The 19,384-nt window shown below is 46.4% G+C and overlaps 2 protein-coding genes across 2 annotated transcripts in view; one reads left to right on the forward strand and one right to left on the reverse strand.

Annotated features, from left to right (window-relative positions):
- Window positions 1–1,486, reverse strand: part of STYXL1 (serine/threonine/tyrosine interacting like 1) — a 47,565-nt gene extending 46,079 nt beyond the window's left edge. The window contains exons 1-2 of the mRNA XM_068268665.1: window positions 1,469–1,486; window positions 1,053–1,122 (exon numbers count right to left, since the gene is read on the reverse strand). The gene's annotated coding sequence lies outside the window, so the exon portion shown is untranslated. The remainder of the gene's footprint in view (window positions 1–1,052; window positions 1,123–1,468) is intronic.
- A 96-nt stretch (window positions 1,487–1,582) lies between these two features.
- MDH2 (malate dehydrogenase 2) overlaps window positions 1,583–19,384 on the forward strand; it is a 51,638-nt gene continuing 33,836 nt past the window's right edge. Inside the window, exon 1 of the mRNA XM_068268667.1 lies at window positions 1,583–1,730. Coding sequence (XP_068124768.1) covers window positions 1,665–1,730 — 66 coding nt within the window. The 5' untranslated portion in view covers window positions 1,583–1,664. The remainder of the gene's footprint in view (window positions 1,731–19,384) is intronic.

The raw sequence follows: 19,384 nt of genomic DNA on the forward strand, positions 1-19,384 counted from the left end.
TCCCTCCCTCTACTTTTGACACAACCACAATTGCTCAAAAAATCTGCATGCAAATATGTGTATTTGTGCTTTGGTTGAATCATTTCAGCTCGTGTACACTTTAAAGTGGTATTAAACTCTAAAAAAAACCACTATATTGTGTTAATGAAAGTAATATCTATAAGAACATGCTTTACAATCACTTTTTTCAGTTGTTCAAGTGTAAAACACACTATACTGTACATTTTACACTGGTAATTTTTCCTCTTTTGCAGAAGAGACTGTTATTGTTTGGCATCTGCTGCCACTCTGATGGCCTGTCTGTACTGCAACCATGTGCCTCCCTGACTGTTTAAAGAGCTAGGCACTTTGTTGACAAGTCCACCTAGGTATCCCGCTGACTAGCATGCAACTGACCACTGTGGACTAAACTGCCCTGTGATTCCTCTAGATGGGCCATCCACAGTTCTAGATGCTGTTACAACAAGTGCCTGCTTTTAAGAGAAGATGCAATGGAAGGTGATCAAATACCTTGCCTATGTGCTATCTATACTAGTTTGTATCTTACAACTAACCTGCACTACTTAGCTTAGCTGCAACTGCAATTTGTGTGAGCCAACAATTTCTTGCTTGTTTATTCTGGCTGCTTATGGGCAGTGGAACGTTTGCTGCAGAATATGACATTGCCCCTTTGAGGAGTTGAGTTTCAGTCCATCTCTGTACTTTTGCATCTTTGGAGCTTTTTCCATGTCTGATGTAACCGGTCACTGTCAGGCTAGGGCAGGCAGTGTATGTTTATGTGCGGGATGTGTGGCGGGTTGGCCATCCCTTGTGGTTTTTAATGATGTGTCTGGTTTACTATGTTTTGCATTATTGAAATAAAGCTGTATTTTGTATATAAGAGCTTTTCTGGTAATTGAATACAGTCCTTATACTCCATAATTAGCTCCTTTCACAACCACTGTGTATTCACATCATATTTCAAATGTTACTGATCAGTGCAGATGACCTAGAGTTATAGGTTATGAGCAGACGACCAGGAGGAGGCCAGGTATTATCGTTGTTATTATTACCTGCAGTCCTCGCAGCACACCGAGGGGCTCTGCAGACCGTCCTGAGTTGCTATGGACGCTCTGCTGGTAACTAGGAAAGACGGAGATTGTCCTGTTACTCCTCCTTCTAGCCTTAGCGGACACTGATTGCTGCAGACATATTAGAATGCTAAGTACCACAGACCGCTGTATCCAATAACATTTGCTGTAGTTTTCATCAATACGGTACATTCATTTCGCATTTATTATACAATACAAACATAATAGATATTTTAGAACCGAATCAAGGCATGATTAGGAAACCCATGCGGCCATTTTATCCCGGGCTTCGCCTGCCGGAAAGGTCTAACAAAACGATAAAACCACTACTGTAAACATAATGCTTTATAAGTTCAATAACAATATATGTGGCACATATGCATTATGATAATTCTAACTATCTTCCAAAGCGTCATCGTAGCTCATCGCGCATGTGCAATATTCTCATTTATCTTTCACACGCCAGAGAAAGGTCACGGGTGACGTCAGACGTTGGTATAGACTCCGCCCCTTCGTTCTGTCTGTCTCTGCTGCTGCTGCTGGAGGTCGTTGGAGTCACTGCTGGTCTGTGTGTGCTCGTGCTGCTCCGCTGTCATGTTCTCCCGTCTGGCCAGACCTGCCGCCTCCGGCCTCCTCCGGGGCTTCTCCACCAGTGCCCAGGTACCGCCACAATGCCTGCCTGTGTGCCCGATCTGCCCTATGCATTATCACGCCCTGGTGCCTAGACTTGCTACATTTCTACTTAGGGCCAATAGGAGTGATGCATTTTGAACACGCTGCTCATGTTCTCTGTTATTGCAGCCTGATCAATTTATATCGGTATTGGCAAAGGCAGGGCAGCAGCTAACGTTTGGAGCTAGTCTTATTGTAGGTATAGAATTACGCAAGAACTGGAAGTTGACACTTGCTTAGCAGTGCACAACTAGGTGTACTGAGTTCTACACGTAGAGTTCCTCTCTGTAATGACAAGAACAGGCTGACCTCTAGGCCATCTGCTAAAAAAAAAAAAAAAAAAAAAAAAGAATCTCAGGAGGGTTTATACCCTGTATCACAACGTTAAGGAATGTGGGGATAAGTCAACAGTACTTTTGTTTTGCTTTCTATGTTAACTTCCTTGTAGAGATGCGAAGTTCGGATCTTTTCAATGATCCGGATGATTCGAATCGGATCATTGAAAAGATCCGGATCTTAGATCCGAATTTCGGATCATTTTACTATGGAAGCATTCGGGGGTGAAATGACTAGCAGGACAGGACTTTCCATGCGGTGGACAGAGAAGGGGAGGGGGGTGGACACAGAGAAGGGGAGAAGATGGACAGAGGGCAGGGAGTGGACAGAGAAGGGAAGAGGGACGGGCAGAGAGCAGAAATGTTTCTTTGCACACAATACCCACATGCTGAAATCATATGCTTTACAATTTACATATATTTCACCTATATGTTCATCTGTATACTTTCAATGCAAACGTTGCACAGTGAAAGAAAGCATTCCTCAAAGTATTCCCAGAAGTGAAGTGCAGCTGTTTAGAGCAGTGCAGGAGGATCATATTGTACAGCAATCACAGTGCCTGCCCTGTCTTAGCCCAGCACACTGGCTGCAAAGTTACTGAGCTGTGCCAAAAGTTTCCAATTTGTTCACTGCACAACTACGGAACAGACAGCCTATAATGAGCAGCACATTATAGCCAGTACGTGTGCTCTACACATATCTGGCAGTGGCACCCATGTCCCCTCTCTCTGATCTACCTGTCCCTGCAAGGCTGGCTCCCCTCCAACAGAGCGATCCATCTCTGCTCTGCTTCCAGGACCCCGCTGCCCGCTGAGAGGGGGGTGTGCTGCTCCTGGCCCCACCCCCTTTGCGATCCGAATCACTCATTTTGATGATTTGGATGATTCGACTCACAAAAGAGATTCGGATCAAAGATCCGAATCGTTCATGATCCGGACAACACTACTTCCTTGAGCCCCAGAGGTTTATAACCCCTAGTGAAGTGCGGAATTTTTTACAATTCCGCACTTCACAACTTATTTTTATTTATTGCTTGGCCATACAACTTGGCACCCAAATGACTCTTACCAAATTTCCTTTTTTCAAATAGAGCATTCTTTTGGTGGTATTTGCTGCTGCTATTTTAGTTGTGTTTTTTTTTGTTTTTTTGTTTTTAAATAATACTGACATTTCAGCAAAAAGTTTTTTTTTTTTTGTTTTGTTTGTTTTTTGACTCTTCTCCCCCCCCCCCCCATTTGGCACTACACTATGATACATACGCTACATTATACATACATAGACATGCCTATGGTAGGTATAAGATTGTGTGCCCCTCCAAGAGACGGTTAAGTGAAAAGACTATGTACAGCGTTGCGTAAGATATCAGCACTATATAAACACTTTGTTTTAATTGCAAAAAAAAAAAAAGCCTGCCGGGGCTGATCAGCAGCTGCCTCTATCGTTTGTCAGTGCTTGCTGTGCTACTTTGCTCTACTGGCACTAGCCTTCTTTAGGGCACCAAGCAGGAAACCTCATAGGGAAATTCTGCTAACATGATTGGGCAGACAGCACCCTCTCAAACCTCTAGGTTTCAGATAGGTTGTAGCAAACTATTCGTCCAATCACAACGCTTTGTGCTGGGATAGAAGAACTGTTCCCTATAAGGTTTCCTGCTGGGCCCCCTAAAGTTGACTAGTACTTATTGACCTGGGTCAGTGAAAGTGCAGATTAACAAAGCAAGTGTTCAGGATCTGTTAGACCCAGTTTGTTCACAGCGTGATGCATGAGATGGCATCACGCACATGTGGTGGGGAGTGAGGAGATGCTGGGCATCTAGAGGATCTCTGCGAGGACTGGTGCACACAAACGGTTCTGAAGCGTTTTTTAAAACGCTTGCAGGGGGAAAACCGCTTGGCTAATGAAAGTGAATGGGATGGTGCACACCAGAGCGGGTCGTTTTTTCCACAAACGCAAACTCGGGGGCTGCAGCATTTTTTAGATTTCTGAGGCGTTTCTGCCTCAATGTTAAAGTGTTAAAGTATAGGAAAGTGGAAAATAGGTCTAAAAAAGCTAGATCAGAGCGGTTTTCCAGGTGTTTTTGTTACAGAAGCTGTTCAGTAACAGCTGTACTGTAACAATATTTGTAATCTGCTACACAAAATGCTCCAAAAAAAGGCTAGGCATGTTTAGAAAACCTCTCTAAACATGCCTAGAATCGCTCTGAAATCTGCTTCAAAAACCTCTAGCGTTTTGCGGATCTGCTAGAGGTTTTTTGTGTGCACTGGGCCTTAGACTGGTCCAGCCTTGCTGAAGAGGGGACAAAATTTGTTGCAGTTCATCCCCCACTTTCAATTGGAATTCCATATCGTTGAATAATCCACCTAGGCCTACATGTGTATATCTTACAAGGAGATCTTTCCATATCTAATTGTATGATTTAGTACAGCATAAAATGAATGCTTAGTATAGATACCGTACTGAGGTGGTAAGAAATATGACAGAACCAGCATCCATTTAACTGGGCATATGAAACCTCATGCTCCATGGTCTTGCTATAAGGCTAAAAACAAAGACAGTAGCTCTAAATAAGATACACTTTAAATATTTCAAGGTACAGGAAGCAAGACTGTATGAATATTGGGAGCTAGTATGGTTTGTAATACAGCAAGAAAGTTTCATAGGGAGCAGTTAACAGTTCTCCAATCACCCTCTACAACTTGGAGCGTTCTATTGGGCTGAATAGTGGGGGTGAAAGTATTACTATTCCCTATGTGAAATCTAGAAATCATAGAGGGTGGTGTCTGCACAAGCACATTACTGTACTGCACTTATCTGCAACCATTTGCCTCTCTGTTTGAAGAGCTGGACACTTTGACAAGTCCTCCTAGGTCTCCCGCTGACTAGCACGCGGCTGACCACTTTGGAGAAAACTGTGCCATGATTCCCCTGTATGGGCCATCCACATTACTTGATCCTGTTACAGCAAGTAATTGTGTCAGTGCAGTTTCTTGATGCTGGTGCATCTTATTAGGCGTTGGAAGTGATTTTAATGAAACATTGGTGTTTTTAACCATAAGATTACTTCTTTTGAGTTTTTTCAACTGGGACTTGAAAATCAATCGGCCATGTGACCAGCTTGCTTGATAAGGCGAAAAATTGATTAACCACTTCAGGATTCTGCGTACGCTTAACCAGGGCTGTGGAGTCGGAGTCGGGCAATTTTGGGTGCCTGGAGTCGTAGTCGGGAAAAAATGCACCGACTCCGACTCCTAATGAATTTGTAACTGTAATTAAAATAGAAAATATGATAAAATGTTCTTTCTCAGATAATAGTCATTAAAAATAATGTGTATATATACAGTATATATACAGTAATAGCTGTGCTTAGTCCACAAAAATGAAATAAACCAGTCAAAATTAGTTACTTGTGCTGCTTCAATAAAGCAGTCCCCGTATTTTTAAGGTCAGATATACATATCTGATTGTGACTGTATATATGATGTGTACACAGGAATCTCTTATATATACTAAATAACATCTATGCTGTAAGAATAAAGCCTGATGTGTAGCTGTGTCACTAATAGAGATGGTCAACGAGATGGAAATAATTCTGCATTGATGCTGATTTATGCAAATGTATGCACTCCCTTTGCTGATGAAATCAAATAATGTGATATGTTATTAAAATTTGGTTTGGTGACTACAAATTAAAGGGTAACTGAAACGGATGAAAAGTAAAGTTTTATACATACCTGGGGCTTCCTCCAACCCCCTTCAGGCTAATCAGTCCCTCGCTGTCCTCCACCACCCGGATCTTCTGCTATGAGTCCTGGTAATTCAGCCAGTCAGCGCTGTCCGGCCGCATGCCGCTCCCACAGCCAGGAACATTCTGCACCTGCGCAATAGTGCTGCACAGGTGTAGTATGCTCCTGGCGGCGGAGTGTGTGCATGCGCACTACGCCTGACTGGCTCAAGTACCTGGACTCATAGCAGAAGATCCAGGTGGTGGAGGAGGACATACAGGGACTGATTATCCTGAAGGCGGCTGGAGGAAGCCCCAGGTATGTATAAAACTTTAATTTCATCTGTCTCAGGTTTACTTTGTTACACAGTAGTACTATACTCTACATATGCACTTCCCACAGAGCTGCAGGAATCCACTGAGAATGCTGTCCACATTGAACACAGAGGTGTTGTCTGTTTACAATCTCCTCATTCCCCTGCAGAGTACCTGCACATCATTCTTACATGTACCCACACTTACATTGCCTAGGGCCTGATAGATGTTCTTTGTTCCGGTTTGTACCTTTTACAAGTACTCTTACCAAGGACTAGTTTTAGTCTAAAGGGAATAAATATAGTAGTCTACATATCCTTCTCACTTCAGTTGTCTTGTAAAATTCCTAAGCGTTGGCAGTTAAGAGACGAATTTCATGTTACATACTTTTAATCAACAAAATTGTAATATGCAAATTGTCGGAGTCGGTGGAATCCTAAACTGAGGAGTCGGAGTCGGTGGATTTTTGGACCGACTCCACAGCCCTGCGCTTAACTACGCCCCTGAATCCTGAAGTGGATTGCATGGAAACGGCCGCTCGAATGAGCGGCCGTTCCATGTCAGTTCCCGGAGGGTGTCTCCGTGAACACCCTGCGAGCCGCCGATCGCGGCTCGCAGGGTAAATGTAAACACGCGGGGAAGATCTTCCGCGGTGTTTACATATATACGGCGCTGCTGCGCAGCAGCGCCGTAGAGGAGGTCGGCGATCCCCAGCCTCTGATTGGCCGGGGATCGTGGGCATCTGATAGGCTAAAGCCTATCCTATCCGGCGCAGGACGGCTTTCCGTCCTGCGCCGCACACGGGACGAGAGAGGGAGGGAAGGAGGCAGAGGGAGGACTAGTGCTGCGGAGGGGGGCTTTGAGGAGCCCCCCCCCCCCGCCGCTAGGCACAGCAGCGCGGCGGCGATCAGACCCCCCCCAGCAGGACATCCCCCCCCCCCCCCCCCAGTGGGGAAAAAAGGGGGGGAAGTCTGATCGCCCTGCCTGATTTCTGATCTGTGCTGCGGGCTGAAGAGCCCCCGCAGCACAGATCAGCCAAACCACCCGGAATCCGGAAGTGGTTAAAATAGAGACCAAAGGTTGTTGTGGCTTTTTATTTATTTTTTTATTTCAGTGACTCCTGAAATGTCACGTAGGAAATGGTTGGACTTCTACTAAACAGGTTTTTACAGTGGGCTACAGCAGATAGGGCTGTGGAGTTGGAGTCGAGGAGTTGGAGCAATTTTTGGGTACCTGGAGTTGGGGAAAAAATGCACTGGCTCCGACTCCTAATGAATTTGTAACTGTAATTAAAATAGAAAATATGATAAAATGTTCTATTTCTCAGATAATAGTCATAAATTATATATACAGTAATAGCTGTGCTTAGCCCACAAAAATGAAATAAACCAATCAAAAATAGTTACTTGTGCTGCTTCAATAAAGCAGTCCCCGTAATTTTAAAGTCAGATATACATATCTGATTGTGACTGTACAGTATATATGATGTGTACACAGGAATCTTTATATATACTAAATAACATCTATGCTGTAAGAATAAAGCCTGATGTATAGCTGTGTCACTAATAGAGATGGTCAATGAGATGCAAATAATTCTGCGTTGATGCTGATTTATGCACTCCTTTTGCTCATGAAATCAAATAATTTGATATGTTAACATTTGGTTTGGTGACTTAAGGGTACCTAAGACACATGAAAAGAAAAATTTTATACATACCTGGGGCTTCTTCCAGCCCCCTTCAGGCCAATCAGTCCCTCGCTGTCCTCCACCACCACCTGGATCTTCTACTATGAGTCCCGGTAATTCAACCAGTCAGCGCTGTCTGGCCGTGTGCCGAATCCACAGCCAGAAGCGTTCTGCATCTGCGCAATAGTGCAGCGCAGGTGTAAGTACGTTCCTGGCAGCGAAGTGTGTGCATTCGCACTACGCCCGACTGGCTCAAGTACCTGGACCCATAAAAGAGCCAGGTGGCGGAGGACGACAGCAAGGGACTGATTAGACTGAAGGGGGCTGGAGGAAGCCCCATGTATGTATGTATGTATAAAACTTTCATCTGTCACAGGTCTACTTGAAGTTACACGGTAGTACTATACTCTACATATGCACTCCCCACAGAGCTGCAGGGAATCCACTGAGATTGTTGTGCACATTGAACACCGAGGTGTTGTCTATCACCCATAAACCTGGTTCAGATTGTACATGAAGTGTAATGGAGGAAGAATCCCCTCATTCGCCTGCAGAGTACCTGCACATCACTCTAACATGTACCCACAGCTACATTGCCTAGGGCCTGATAGATGTTTTGTTCTTCTCTGTACCTTCTACAAGTACTCTTACCAAGGACTGGTTTTAGGCCTCGTTCACATCTATGCAACGCAGATGGCCGTGTCATTGGAATGCAACGCGTATGATCGCACGCCATCTGCGCTGTTACCCGCCGCACTGCTGATCCCATCCATTGACTGAATGGGTCAGCTCTGTGCTTGCGGACAGAATGCATGCAACATCATAGTACATCGTATCGCATCGCATTTGATGTGAACGGCAGAAGGGCTGTCTGCCCTTCTGCCATTCTTGCATGTTACCACGTCATATGTGCTTCCAAATGCGCACGGAAGCCCGTATCTCTGGCTGCAATCTCTGCACTGACATAGCGCAGGGGAAATGGTGGCTGCGCTTAAAGAGACTCTGAAGCGAGAATAAATCTCGCTTCAGAGCTCATAGTTAGCAGGGGCATGTGTGCCCCTGCTAAAACGCTGCTATCCCGCGGCTAAACGGGGGTCCCTTCACCCCCAAATTCCCCCCCCCCCTGCAAAATCCACGACCAACTTGGTTGTGGATTTTGCTCCTCCTGGAGGCAGGGCTAACGGCCGCAGCCCTGCCTCCAGTCGCGTCTATCAGCGGCGCATTGCCGCCTCTCCCCGCCCCTCTCAGTGAAGGAAGACAGAGGGGCGGGGGAGAGGCGCGGAGGTACGCGTCTGATAGACGCGCGTGAGGCAGGGCTGCGGCGGTTAGCCCTGCCTCAATGCGGAAGAGATCCCCGCTGCACGGAGGGGATTTGGGGGTGAAGGGACCCCCGTTAAGCCGCGGGATAGCGGCGTTTTAGCATGGGCACACATGCCCCTGCTATCTAAGGTCTGAAGCGAGATTTATTCTCGCTTCACTCTCTTTAAAAGGTGGCCATACACTGGTCGATTTTTTTTTTTTTTTTTGCCATCAGATCGACCAACTGATAGATCCCTCTCTGATCGAATCTGATCAGAGAGGGATCGTATGGCTGCCTTTACTGCAAACAGATTGTGAATAGATTTCACAATCTGTGGAGCTGCTATGAAATTTTGAGCCAGTAATAGGTGGCTGCAGCATAGGTAGCCAGGGATGGATTTAGCCAGTAGTAGATGGCCACAGCATAGGTAGCCAGGCATAAGTGTAGCCAGTAGTAGTTGGCCGCAGCATAGGTAGCCCGGGATGGGTTTAGCCAGTAGTAGGTAGCCGCAGCATAGGTAGCCAGGGATAGGTGTAGCGAGTAGTAGGTGGCCGCAGCATAGGTAGCCAGGGATAGGTGTAGGCAGGATAGGTGGCCGCAGCATAAGTAGCTAGGGATAGGTGTAGCCAGGATAGGTTCCTGCAGCATAGGTAGCCAGGGATAAGTGTAGGCCGGTTAGGTGCCCACAGTATAGAGGGGGTGGGATTGCAGCGGTGGGATACAAATACTCTCTTGCCGGCAGGTCCTGCACGCTGTAGTGGCTTCATTCTTCTTTTTCTTGCGTTTTTATCTCCTTGTAACAGCACCCAGGGGGTGCTGTTTTAGGGAAATGGGACGCAAGAAGAACAGGAAGGACGATGAAGCCAGTACATGTGTGCAGGACCCGCCGGCAAGTGTGTATTTATTTATCCCTGCCGCTGTTCGTGCCCCCGTCGCTACATTGCCCCGCCCCCTGAAAACTGGTAAACCAAGAATTGTTCATGTTATCATACCACCCTGGACTCCGCACTCTCCTTCACTTCCCACATCCAAAACCTCACTAAGGGCCCTTTTCCACTAGCGCGTTTGCGCTAGCTGAATCGCAAAACCGCAAACCGCTAGCGATTTTACAATCGCTACGGTTTGCTTTTTAACATAGGAATCGCGGTAGGTCATTTCCACTACCGCGATTCGTTTTTTACTTGATCGCGATCGCGCCGCGGAGCGACTTTTGCCGCGATTTTGCTATGCAGTGCATAGCATAGCAAAATCGCGGCCGCAAACGTCGGGAAAACGGCGGAATTGCGATTCAGCAATCGCTAGCGTTCAGCGCGAACGCTAGCGACTGCTAGTGGAAAAGGGCCCTAAGTCCTGCAACTTCCACCTTCGTAACATCTGTAAGATTCACCCTTTCCTGACCTCTGCCACCACCAAACTCCTCATCCATGCCCTCATAATTTCCCGCCTTGACTACTGCAATGCCCTGCTGTCTGGTCTCCCTATGACCCGAACAGCCCCACTGCAGTCCATCATGAATGCGGCAGCCAGAATTATCCACTGCTCCCATCGCTCCACCACGGCGGATCCCCTCCTAGAATCCCTCCACTGGCTTCCTATCCAGTCCAGAATCAGATTCAAGATACTGTGTCTGACCTACAAATCTGTCCACAAAACCTGTCCAACCTACATTTCCGATCTTACTCAGAGGTACACACCTAGCCGCTCACTCCGCTCTTCCAATGAACTTCGCCTAACTGCCCCCCGAATCACCCAGTCCCATGCACGCCTCCAGGACTTCTCAAGAGCTGCTCCAACACTATGGAACTCCCTACCTCCACCCATTAGGGCAGCCCCCTCCTTCAACATCTTCAAGAAAGCCCTCAAATCTCACCTTTTCACTCTGGCCTACCACCCCTCACAAGTGCTCTAAACCTACAGCTGAACTCTGGTCCCCTACCATTCGTGTCCTTACCTCTCCCTCTAGATCAGGGGTAGGGAACCTTGGCTCTCCAGCTGTTAAGGGACTACAAGTCCCACAATGCATTGCAGGAGTCTGACAGCCAAAGTCATGATTAATAAAGGCAAATGCATGCTGGGATTTGTAGTTTTATCACAGCTGGAGAGCCAAGGTTCCCTACCCCTGCTCTAGATTGTAAGCCTTTGGGCAGGGTCCTCCTCCTTTTGTGTCCTACCTGATCTTGCACCTCCATTACTGTGCACCCATGCTATGCATCTGAGTAAACCTAACTTGCCTAATCTCCATGCTCCATCCAGTGACTGACTAAGCATTACCTGGTACTCATGCTATGGTGTGTGATCTGGTTTTCTTGTATTCCTGTATTGTCATATTGCTGTATGTCACCCCTAAATATTGTCTGTAACCTAAATTAATGTTCAGCGCTGCGTAATATGTTGGCGCTTTATAAATACAATAAATAATAAATAATAATACCATGCACAATCAAACCGCGGGATCTGCAGCCCTAGCGGGCACATCCCCGCCATTTGCGGTGACCATATGAAAGCAGCAAGTGTGGCGCTGTACAAGTGTGGTAGAAGACAATCCACTCACCAGGATTCATGGAAAGTAGTGACTTAACACGGTCCACATACTCGCCCAGAGAGTTCACCTCCTATGTCCTTGCGGGTGTGTACATCCCTCCTGATGCTGACGTTAAAAATACTCAGCGCGACCTCAGCGACACCATCACGCAGTGGGAGACTTCCTTTCCAGAGTCCCTGTTCATCATTCTGGGCGACTTCAACAAAGCAAGCCTACGTCAAGACTTGCCACGCTACCACCAGCACATAACCTGCCCCACCAGGAATGCAAACATACACGCCCTTAATGGATGCCTACAAGTCCACCTCATGGGCAGTTCTGGGTTCCTCTGATCACTGCAGGGCTGTGGAGTCGGTCCAAAAATCCACCGACTCCGACTCCTCAGTTTAGGATTCCACCGACTCCGACTCCGACTCCACGACTCCGACTCCTCTAATTTGCATATTACAATTTTGTTGATTAAAAGTATGTAACATGAAATTCGTCTCATAACTGCCAACGCTTAGGAATTTTACAAGACAACTGAAGTGAGAAGGATATGTAGACTACTATATTTATTCCCTTTAGACTAAAACTAGTCCTTGGTAAGAGTACTTGTAAAAGGTACAAACCGGAACAAAGAACATCTATCAGGCCCTAGGCAATGTAAGTGTGGGTACATGTAAGAATGATGTGCAGGTACTCTGCAGGGGAATGAGGAGATTGTAAACAGACAACACCTCTGTGTTCAATGTGCACAGCATTTTCAGTGGATTCCCTGCAGCTCTGTGGGGAGTGCATATGTAGAGTATAGTACTACTGTGTAACAAAGTAAACCTGAGACAGATGAAATTAAAGTTTTATACATACCTGGGGTAACCTCCAGCCCCCTTCAGGCTAATCAGTCCCTCGTTGTCCTCCTCCACCACCTGGATCTTCTGCTAGGAGTCCAGGTACTTGAGCCAGTCAGGCGTAGTGCGCATGCACACACTCCGCCGCCAGGAGCATATTACACCTGTGCAGCACTATTGCGCAGGTGCAGAATGTTCCTGGCTGTGGGAGCCGCTGACTGACTGAATTACCGGGACTCATAGCAGAAGATCCGGGTGGTGGAGGACAGTGAGGGACTGATTAGCCTGAAGGGGGCTGAAGGAAGCCCCAGGTATGTATAAAACTTTACTTTTCATCCGTCTCAGTTACCCTTTAATTTGTAGTCACCAAACCAAATTTTAATAACATATCAAATTATTTTATTTCATCAGCAAAGGGAGTGCATACATTTGCATAAATCAGCATCAATGCAGAATTATTTCCATCTTGTTGACCATCTCTATTAGTGACATAGCTACACATCAGGCTTTATTCTTACAGCATAGATGTTATTTAGTATATATAAGAGATTCCTGTGTACACATCATATATACAGTCACAATCAGATATGTATATCTGACCTTAAAAATACGTGGACTGCTTTATTGAAGCAGCACAAGTAACTAATTTTGATTGGTTTATTTCATTTTTGTATACTAAGCACAGCTATTACTGTATATATACTGTATATATACATTATTTTTAATGACTATTATCTGAGAAATAGAACATTTTATCATATTTTCTATTTTAATTAGTTACAAATTCATTAGGAGTCGGAGTCGGTGCATTTTTTCCCGACTCCGACTCCAGGCACCCAAAATTGCCCGACTCCACGACTCCGACTCCGACTCCACAGCCCTGGATCACTGCCTCATCCATCTGGTGCCAACCTATAGAAGGCACCTGGAATCTGCGAAACCAGTCGTGAGGTCTACTAAAGTGTGGTCAAATGAGGCCAAGCTCAATCTCCAGGCCTGTTTTGACTGCACAGACTGGAAGGCCCTGGAAGCACCAGACTTGGATAAGTGGGAGGATGTTGTCTCTTCCTACATCAGCTGCTGTGAGGATTTATCCAACACCTCCCGCCCTCCCCACCTCCGCCTTTGTAAGTACTTAAGCTCATGCTCAGGCCCACTGGGAGTAACCGAGGCCGACACTTAGTATCTGTTGTCTACCCTAAACACGAGGAAGGCCTCTGGCCCTGAGCGTGTCGCCAGCTTGTCTGAAGTCCTGCTCACGTCAGCTATCCCCCATCCTCACCTCTGTCTTTGCCAGGTCTCTCAGTGAAGGGAAGGTCCCTACTTGCTTCAAGAGATCCACCATCCCTGTACTGAAAAAGCAAGGAGGGTCCGACCTGAACAATTTCCGGCCTGTGGCCCTAACATCCATGGTCATGAAGACCTTTGAAAGACTGGTCCTGTCCCTCCTCAAACACACCACACTGGACCGACTGGATCCACTCCAGTTTGCGTACAGAACTAACAGGTCCACCGATGATTCCATCAATATACGCCTAGGGTTTATCACTGATCACCTGGACAGGCTGGACTCGTCTGCCAGAGTCCTCCTGAACTTCAGTTCAGCCTTCAATACAATCTGCCCCCGCGTCCTGCATGACAGTCTCATGGAGCTCAATGTCCACCCAACTCTCCGTCGCTGGATCACAGACTTTCTCTCGAACAGGTCCCAGGTCGTCAAGCTGGGCGATATCTTCTCCAGTCCCAGAGTGACCAACATATGAGCCCCCCAAGGCTGTGTCCTGTCACCATTCCTGTTCTCTCTTTACACCAATAACTGCACATCCACTGTTAACTCCGTCAAAGTCATCAAATTTGCGGACGACACCACGATTGTTGGCCTTTGTCAGTAAGGGCGACGGGCAGGCCTACCAACAGGAGGTAGAAAGAGTTTGCAATTGGTGCAGAGGGAATAGGCTAGTCCTAAACGCAGCCAAAACCGTTGAGCTGGTCATTGACTTCAGAAAGCATGCCACAAACCCACCCCCAATCTATATAGACGGAACTGAAGTCACAAGGGTATCTAGCGTTCGCCTCCTGGGCACAACCATCTCTAATGACTTGGAGGGCAAACACTATCTCAACTCAAAAGAAGGCGCAGCAAAGACTTTTCTTTGTACTCCAACTAAAGAAGTTTGGTATGGCTCAGGAACTTCTGAGATCCTTCTACTCTGCCACCACTGAGTCAGTTCTTTGCTCGTCCATCCTGATCTGGTACGCTAGCTCCTCTGCTAGCGACAGATACAAAATTCAGAGAGTCATCAACTCAGCGGAGAAAATAATTGGGAAACCTCTCCCCCCCCTTAGACCTCATCCACAACACTAGACTACTATGGCCGGAGGTTCCGGTCCATCCTGTCCAAGACCACAAGACGCAGAAACACTTTTTTCCCACGGCCATTAGACTCTTGAACTCTTCCCCCTGTAGCCGTCTACTGACTGTTATCTGACCATGTTTGTTGTTGCCCTTATCACTGTTCTTTGCTAGAGTGTGTAATAGTACTACTGTTTTTTAAGTTCTGTAATGTGTTGCTGACTAGACATGGCCCACACCTCCGATTTTAGGTTTGTGAACCTCCCGTGAAAGTTCGGTTCGCGCAAACTTTCGCAAGCGCAATAGACTTCAAGGGGTAGGCGAACTTTGAAAACTAGAAAAATGTATGCTGGCCACAAAAGTGGTGGAAAAGATGTTTCAAGGGGTCTAACACCTGGAGGGGGGCACGGCGGAGTGGGATACACGCCAAAAGTCCCGGGGAAAAATCCGGATTGGATGCAAAGCAGCATTTTAAGGGCAGAAATCGCATTGGATGCTAAATTGCAGGCCTAAAGTGCTTTAAAACATCTTGCATGTGTATACATCAATCAGGGAGTGTGATTAGAGTACTGCTTCAGAATGACACACCAAACTCACTGTGTAACGCACCACAAACAGCTGTTTGTGTAGTGACAGCTGTGCTGGACTGGTGCTTATTATTATTATTATTATTATTATTATTATTATTATTATTATTATTATTGATTTATAAAGCACCAACATATTCCGTGGCGCTGTACAAAGTAAGAAACAAACATGGGGTACATGATACGGACAATGGTGTATCTTAATATACAAGATACATAATTGGTGACAAAATACAAAAAATGATACAGCATACAGAATACAAAATACAGAAGTGGTAATGACAGTGATTAAAAGTAACATGAGAAAAATGTATAATGATTTCCAAGACACAAAAGGGGGAGAGAGCCCTGCCCTTGCGAGCTTACAATCTAAAGGAAATGGAGGGGAAACCAGAGGGGTAGTATACGATAAAATATATAAAGGCAGTGTGTTTTAGGATACCTAGTAGGAGTGCAATTTGGTCTTAGGACAAAGGGAAGTGGCTTAAGGTAGCGCATATGCTTGTTGGAACAAATTCATTTTTAGAGAGTGTTTAAAAGTAACAAAGGTTGGCTGGTGACGGATGTGTTGTGGGAGGGCATTCCAGAGAAGGGGTGAAGCACGTGCAAAATCTTGTAAGTGTGAATGTGAGGAGGTGATTCTAGAGGACAACAGAATATTGTGTGCAGATCTGAGATTGCGATTGGGTTTGTATCTGGAAATTAGTGAGGATATGTATCGGGGAGAGAGATTGTGGAGAGCTTTGTAGGTTAGGGTTAGGAGTTTGAACTGGATCCTCTGGTTAATTGGCAGCCAGTGAAGACCTTGACAGACAGGGTCAGTAGAGGAAGATCGAGAAGAAAGATGAATGAGACGAGCAGCTGAGTTCAGTACCGACTGGAGCGGGGCCAGTTTGTTAGAAGGTAATCCACAAAGTAGTATGTTGCAGTAGTCCAGACGAGAAATTATAAGAGCATGTATTAACATTTTGGTTGTGTCTTGAGTGAGAAAGGGAGGGATGTGAGATATATTTTTGAGTTGGAGATGGCAGGAGCTGGTTATGGAGTTAAGATGAGGAATAAAAGAGAGTCGAATATTGCCCCCAAGCACCATGCTTTGGGAACTGAAGTTATGGGAGTGTTGTTAACATTTATAGTTACTTCAGGCAGAGAGGTGGCCAGAGACGGTGGAAAAATGTATTAGTTCTGTTTTACTCATTAAGTTTTAGGAATTGAGAGGACATGAAGGAGGATATAGCAGACAAGCAGTCAAGAACACGTTTGAGGAGGGAGTTAAGGTCTGGGGCAGAGAGGTACAGTTGTGTATTGTCTGCATACAGGTGGTATTGAAACCCGAATGAGTTGATTAAGTCCCCATGACCGTGCATGTAGATGGAAAAGAGGGGACCAAGGACCGAGCCTTGAGGACCCCCGACAGACAAAGCATTAGGAAAAGAGATCTGATCTGACTAGGAGACTGAAGGACCTTCCAGAGAGGTAGGAAGATAACCATGTGAGAGCGAGGCCCTTTATTCCTACATTTGAAAGCATTTGTAAGAGTAAGGTGTGGTCGACCGTATCGAATGCTGATGACAGATCAAAAAGGGTGCGTATGGAAAATTGACCTTTGGATTTAGCTGTAAGCAGGTCATTGGCCACTTTGGTAAGGGCCGTTTCCGTGGAGTGGTTAGAGCGGAAGCCAGACTGGAACTGATCAAGTAGGGAGTTGGCTGATGATTAATGGCTTAATTCTGCATGAATATGGTGTTCAATTAGTTTGGATGCAAATGGGAGAAGTGAGACTGGGCAGTAGTTGGCGAGTGTGGTAGGATCTAGAGATGGTTTTTTAAGTAGTGGTGTCACAACAGCCTTTTTGAGTGGCGACGGAAAGATGCCAGTGGAGAGGGACAGGTTAAATAGCGATGTTGGTGCAGGCATGAGAGATAAGGATACCTGCAGAATGAAATGGGAGGGAATAGGATCCAAAGAACAAGTGGTTAGATTAGCTTTGGATATTATAGAGCGAGAATGTTCAGAGAGTGGAGAGAAGGCAGTTAGAGAGCAGTCAATGAGAGGTGTGGAGGTGGGATTTGAGGGCTGCGTGGATAATTCACTTCTGATTTCAGGGCTGTGGAGTCGGTACAAAAATCTTCCGACTCCTCAGTTTCTGAAACTCCGACTCCGGGTGCCCAAAATTGCCCCGACTCCAACTCCGACTCCACAGCCCTATCTGATTGTGTCAATTTTATCAGTGAAGTATGTTGCAAATTCTTCAGCTGATAAGCAAGATGGAGGGGTATGGAGAACTGAGTTGAAGGTGCTGAACAAGCATTTTGGATTGTGTAAATGGGCAGATATTAGGGAGGAAAAATGGGACTGTTTTGCCACAGCGAGTGCGTTTCTAAAGTTGTTCAAGGCTATTTTATATGAGATGAAGTCCTCACTTGTGTTACTTTTCCTCCAACGCCTTTCCGCTGCTCTAGAGCATCTTTTTAACTGTTTAGAGTGCAGACCATGGCGGGTTTCAAGCCCATATGGTTGCCGGGCTGTGGTAGCTCAATGATAGAACAGTGACTGTCCAGCTGATCAAATTTGGTCTGTCCACAATGAAGCAACGACCTTATTATCTTTGGTGTGCCACCCACCCCCCCCCCCCCCCGAGACACTCGTATAGCTGGCGGTCATTGCTTAATTGTGATGCGCAAGCCCCTTCAATGCGGCAAGGTAATGCTCACGAAGGGGAATGGGCCTTCTGTTTTGTTGTTGCAGCTGCTGTGCAGCCAGAAAAATTAGGCAGGCATGTACACGCAAAAGAAAAAATTATAGCGGCCGCTGCTAAATTCAGGAATCCGCCTGGAGTCCTGGACCCTGTTGGTGGTGGCGGAGAAGGCAGTCAAGCGGCCTGCAGGCAGAGATGCTGTGTGGGGAGCGACTTAGTCTTGGGGCAGGCAGCCAGTCACACGGTGTGCAGGCAGAGATGCTGTGTGTGAGGACTGGCTTAGTCTTCGGGCAATAGCCCTCCGGGATCCATGCCTCATTCATTTTGATAATGGTGAGGTACTGAACACTTTTATGACTTAGGTGACTTCTCTTCTCGGTGACAATGCCTCCCAGCTGTGCTGAAGGTCCCTTTTTGACAGGACACTTGAGGCAGGGCAAGACAGAAGTTGGATGGCAAATTGGGACAGCTCTGGCAACCGGTCAAGCCTGCGCACCCAGTAGTCCAAGGGTTCATCGCTGCTCAGTGTCTACATCCACACTTAAGGCCAGGTATTCGGCTACCTGCTGGTCCAGGCGTTGGTGGAGGGTGGATCCGGAAGCACTAAGGTGAGACGTTGAACTAAAGAATGTCCGCTTGTCCGACATCGCCATGAGATCGCTAGAGCGTCCAGTCCTTGCCTGCGTGGACATGGGAGAAGGATTACTGGCAGGTGGTACCTTTATTGTATTGTGCTGTGACATCACCCTTAAACTCATTGTAAAGCATAGCTGCCAGCTTGTTCTGCATGTGCTGCATCCTTTCTGCCTTCTGGTGAGTTGGTAACATGTCTGCCACTTTGTGCCTATACCGAGGGTCTAGTAGCATGGCCACCCAGTACAGCTCATTCCCCTTGAGTTTTTTTTATACGGGGTCCCTTAACAGGCTGGACAGCATGAAAGACGCCATCTGCACAAAGCTTCTTCTGAGCACTGTACTTCGGGCCAGGGCCGCACGAAATCACATCAACTCGACCTCACACAGACCTGCTGGGTGGCCTTCCTCTGGGTCTGCCTCTACCTCTGCCTGTCTTTTCCGTTGTGTCCGTATCGGGGGGGGGGGTGAAGTGAAAGGTATCCACTGACTGACTAATACAATGTGCAATTAACAGGTATGCACGGAATGGTATATCACTGTATGTACTGTGAACAGGTAGGTAGGTACAGTGGAGGAAATAATTATTTGACCCCCTCACTGATTTTGTAAGTTTGTCCAATGACAAAAATAAAAAAGT

The sequence above is a fragment of the Hyperolius riggenbachi genome, chromosome 2 (genome assembly GCF_040937935.1).
Source record: "Hyperolius riggenbachi isolate aHypRig1 chromosome 2, aHypRig1.pri, whole genome shotgun sequence".
Taxonomy (NCBI): Eukaryota; Metazoa; Chordata; class Amphibia; order Anura; family Hyperoliidae; genus Hyperolius; species Hyperolius riggenbachi.